This window comes from Microtus ochrogaster, unplaced genomic scaffold (assembly GCF_000317375.1).
Source record: "Microtus ochrogaster isolate Prairie Vole_2 unplaced genomic scaffold, MicOch1.0 UNK30, whole genome shotgun sequence".
NCBI lineage: Eukaryota > Metazoa > Chordata > Mammalia > Rodentia > Cricetidae > Microtus > Microtus ochrogaster.
Window position 1 is genome coordinate 2,449,481 of NW_004949128.1, and position 4,911 is coordinate 2,454,391.

Sequence of the window (4,911 nt, forward strand, 5' to 3'; positions counted from 1 at the left end):
GTTCATACGTATCCCAGTTTGATTGGTTCTTCCCACCTTCCCCCCAGCTCTCTCCCCATCCCTTTTGCCCTCTTCCCCACTGTACCCTTTAATCCCAGTATTTCTCTCTTCCATGTTGCTCTATTGTTTCCCTTGGAAGCTGTTTACCCCAGTCACAGAACCTCTTTCTTGCTTAGGGATCCATCCTTAGCAGTTAGTCCTAACTTATTATCTGAGATATACACACCCAGAGAGATATGAGTAATAATTACTTGATTATAATAGAAAAGGACTGGAAATAACCCAAAGATCCAGGGAGAAAATAAATTAACATAGACTAGAATGTGATTGACTACTGATTGTGGTGATGTGGATGGACCCCAAGACCATGCCCATGCTAGGCAAACTCTCTACCATTGAGCAATTTAAAATGATATAAACATCAAATGTATTGGTGTTTGCCCGAAGATCCACCTTTTGGGAGGGCAAGGCAGGAGGATCAGGAGTTTAAGGTCATCCTAGACTACACAGGGAGTTTGAGGCCTATCTGTGCTACTTGAGACTCTGTCTCAAAAAGGGAAAGGAGAGAGATAGAGAGAGAGAGAGAGAGAGAGAGAGAGAGAGAGAGAGAGAGAGAGAGAAGAGAGAAGAGAGAAAGGAAAAGCTGATTATCCAGTTTCTAGGACTGGAGACTGAAGAACAGTGAAGTGTGTGGCAGAACTGACTTTCATCAGTTTAGAAAGTACTGAGGTCCGTAAGATGGCTCATCAGAGAAAGGCACTTGCTGCCGGGCTTTGCCTGAACTCAATCTCTGTGCCCCACATGATGGAGACAGAGAACCCATTTCTGAAAATTGCCTTCTGACCTGCACACAGACACACACACAAGCATATAGGAGCACATGCACACTCAAAAGAAAGAGATCTATGTGAGTTCGAGGCCAGCCTGGTCTACAGAGCAAGTTCCAGGACAGCCAAGGCCGCACTGAGAAACCCTGTCTCAAAAAACCAAAAAAAGAAGGGGGGTGTGGTGGTGTGAAAAAGAGGGGTGGTGTGGGGGAGGAGAGAGAGGGAGAGAGAGAGAGAGAGAGAGAGAGAGAGAGAGAGAGAGAGAGAGAGAGAAAAGAAAGAGAAATAACTTAGTCTCAAGTTTGGGAGTCAGCAACTGTGGCTAATTCTGCTTTGAACAGAAATGATGGGGGCTCATAGAGAGGAGACCCCAGAAAAGGAGAGTTTTTATTTGTTTGCTTTTGGTTTGTTTCTGAAATAGGACCTTATTCTGCAGTCCATGCTGTCCTTGGTCTTATGGCAATTTTCCTACCTTAGCCTCTCAAGTACTGGGGCTATAGATAGGGGTCACAATGCCCAGCCAAAACTTTGTATTCAACAGTAGGAATGATGAAGATGCTGATGATGAAGATGCTGGTGAGGGCCTTTGTAGGTACTTTGCATTGCTATCTCTGTGAGGCCCAACAAGCTAACCAACAAGAAAAGCAGGCAGCTGTCACCCCAAAGACTGGGACCTCCACGTGTGAAGTGGCACAGATCACATCGAGCTTACACACTGCCCATAAATGCTTTGGGTCTGGGTTGGCCTGGGTGCTCCCTGGGAAAGATGCACACCTCATTCTTCTGGGTCACTACATACAGTGCAATGCAGTGCTTGGTGAATAAAAGAACAAGTGAAAGAAGGACGAGGCAAACTTGGGGAAAGGGCAGGGCAGGGATGAATGGAGGGTGGGATGAGCAGAGAGGTGAATGACCACGCTCTGTGGCTGTCCTGACCCTCACCTTGCTGAGAGGCAGTGGGATTGCAGGTGGTTTTTCCTGGGTGAATAACCTTGGGGCTCTGCCCCTCTGTGTCCTGCCCACATCATAAAACAACAAACGCCTCCTAATTAGGGGCAGGTCTGAGGAGTGGGGTGACTTTGGGGCTGAGCCTTGGGAGCGTTTATAAGCTGAGACTCCAGACTCCTCAGTACCAACCTTCTTCTTCAGCTCGCTGCTCTCTGCTGCCAGCTCTCTCCCGGCGTTATGGCTTTCAGTGGCAAATTTGAGTTTGAGAGTGAGAAGAACTATGACGAGTTCATGAAGTGCCTGGGTGAGTTTCTTCGTGTTCCTTCCCTGGGGCTGGCTGCTTGAACCCAAACCTTTGGGGTAGAGTGGGATAGAATTCCATCCATCCATCCATCTGTCTGTCCGTCTGTCCATCTGTCTGCCCGCCCACCCGTCCATCTGTCCGTCTGTCCATCCATCCATCCATTCATCTGTTAGTCCGTCCGTCCATCCGTCCGTCCATCCACACTTTTGCAGAACATTCTGTCCTGTCTCTAAGGATATTGAAGCTGTAAGACATTATTTGATTTTTTTTAAAAGGCTTAGAATCTCAGTATTTCTAGTCCCTTCTTATCTCCATTTTGAGCTTGAGGCTCAACCAAGTCGCATTAATATTCCAAGTCACATAGTTGTGACTGGAGAAGCAGAGCTTGGATCTTTAGTTAGTCAAGTGTTTTGTTGTTTTTACTAGAGACAGGGTCTCCTGTAGCCCAAGCTGGCCTCAAAAATCGCTTTTTAACCGAGGACGACTTTAAAATTCTGAACCTTCTGCTTCTCTAAGTGCCGGTATTACAGGCACGTGCATGCTTATTTTATGGAGTGCTGGGGAATCAAACCTGGGGCTTCATGCATGTGAGGCAATCATTGTGTCCACTGAGACACATTCCTAGCCCTACTCAAATGTATTGAACATCTGCTACATGCAAAGGTTGTCCCAATATTCTTAATGTGGCACCTCGGCATGATCTACCTAAGTCAGTGACAGAGGTCATTAACACTGAGGACCCTCTTTTGAATGCTGTCACTATATCCTGCCAGGGAGAGATAACCAGGGAGGTAATATAGAAACCAGGTTTGACCAGAAAATCCTCAAAGTCAGTCAACAAACTTTCTTCCCTTACTGTGCTATTTTGGGTAAAGTGACAAGTTATTTATTTATTTTTTTAAGATTTATTTATTCATTATGTATATAGTGTTCTGCAGGCCAGAAGAGGACACCAGGTCTTACTACACATGGTTGTGAGCCACCATGTGGTTGCTGGGAACTGAACTCAGGATCTCTGGAATAGCAGGCAGTGCTCTTAAGCGCTGAGCCATCTCTCCAGCTCATATCCAGTTATTTTACCTTCCTCATATATACCCCCTTTTTATCTGCTTGCCCTTTAGCAATGGTCTGTTGTGAGTTCTATTCCAGAACTTTCTGGATTTTGTAAGCCTCTGCTCTATTGGTATATTATTGTTGGAAGATTTGCTATTATTATTATTATTATTATTATTAAACATTTAGGTTTGTTTTATGTATTTGAGTGTTTTGCTACATGTCTATGTACCACGTGTTACAGATGGTTGTAAGCAGCCATGTGGGTGCTAAGAACTGATCCCAGGTCCTTTGCAAGAACAAGTGTTCTTAACTGCTGAGCCATCTCCTCAAAATTTATTGTTATTGAAGAACACCAAATAGTTGTGAGGGGATGTGCGAGAAACAACCACATTGGACTCAATTCACACAACAGCTCTAAGGGTCAGACCTTGCTGTCACCATTTTGTAATGGAAAACAGTGGGGCAGTGACCTGCTCAAGCCACAGGTCTCATGGCAGAGCTGGGATTTGAACCGTCTGCTATCTATGTCTCAGACACTCTGTTGGTCCTGCAGACTTGCCTGCCTTTGGGGAGGAAAGCTGTCTCTCCAAATCAGGGTGATAAGTAGATCCTATGTGAACTCTTTGCTTGTGATGGGGCACAGGTGTTTCAGACGACGTGACTACAAAGGCACGGAACCTAAAGATCATCACAGAGATCCAGCAGAATGGACAGGACTTCACCTGGTCCCAATCTTACTCTGGGACCAACATCATGACCAACAAGTTCACCATTGGCAAAGAAAGTGAAATTCAGACCTTGGGAGGCAAGAAGTTCAAGGTGAGAGGCCCCTGGCTGCCCTTTCCTGTCTTCCCAGGCTAAAGACCAGTTTCTCCATTTCAGATAGGGCCTCTCTGCTCCTCAGGCTGAGGCTTCTGTCTATAGCTTAGCCTTTTCTGTGTGAATAACTTTCTTGCTTGGTGTTTTAATGCTTCTGCTGGGTAATGGCTGTCATTAGCAAGGAACCCAACACAGAGATACAAAGAGCTGATGTGTTGGTGGGGTACACGACATTAATCCAGCACTCAGGCGGCAGAGACAGGAGGTTCTCTGTGAGTTCCAGATGAGCGAAGGATACATAGAAAGATGCTGTCTCGGACAGACAACCTCAGAACTCAAACAAATGAAAATAGTCTATTTTCTGAGCATGGTGCGTGCTGCAAATTACAGCACTTAGGAGGCAGAAGCAGGCTATCTCTGTGAGTTCTGAGCCAGCCAAGGCTGCCTGTGCCTAGTGAGACCTCTTCTCAAAAAGAAAAAGCTAGCTGGGGACTAGTGGCACATGCCTTTAATCCTAGTACTTGGGAGGCAGAGGCAAGCAGATCTCTGTGAGTTCGAGGCCAGTCTGATCTACAAGAGTGAGTTCCAGGACAGCCAGAAAAACCCTGTCTTAATACTGGCCCCCTCCTAAAAAAAAAAGAAAAGAAAAAGAAAAGAAAAAAAACCTAATATTTGCTAAGTATTTAACATAATTCACTTCAGCTATTTACTGAATAGTTGTTCTGTCTGTCTTTCTGTCTATCTATTTATCTACCTATCATATATCTATCTACTTATCATCTATCCACCTATCATCTATCTATCTATCCATCTACCTATCACCTACCTATCTACCTACCTACCTACCTACCTACCTATATCTATCTATCTATCTATCTATCTATCTATCTATCTATCTATCTATCTATCTACCTATCATCTACCTACCTATCATCTACCTACCTATCATCTATCTAT

The 4,911-nt window shown here is 44.9% G+C and overlaps 1 protein-coding gene across 1 annotated transcript in view; it reads left to right on the forward strand.

The window, feature by feature from the left end:
• Positions 1 to 2,012: 2,012 nt before the first annotated feature.
• Fabp6 (fatty acid binding protein 6) overlaps positions 2,013 to 4,911 on the forward strand; it is a 5,401-nt gene continuing 2,502 nt past the window's right edge. Inside the window, exons 1-2 of the mRNA XM_005368179.2 lie at positions 2,013 to 2,079; positions 3,779 to 3,954. Of these exons, the coding sequence (XP_005368236.1) occupies positions 2,013 to 2,079; positions 3,779 to 3,954 (243 nt within the window). The remainder of the gene's footprint in view (positions 2,080 to 3,778; positions 3,955 to 4,911) is intronic.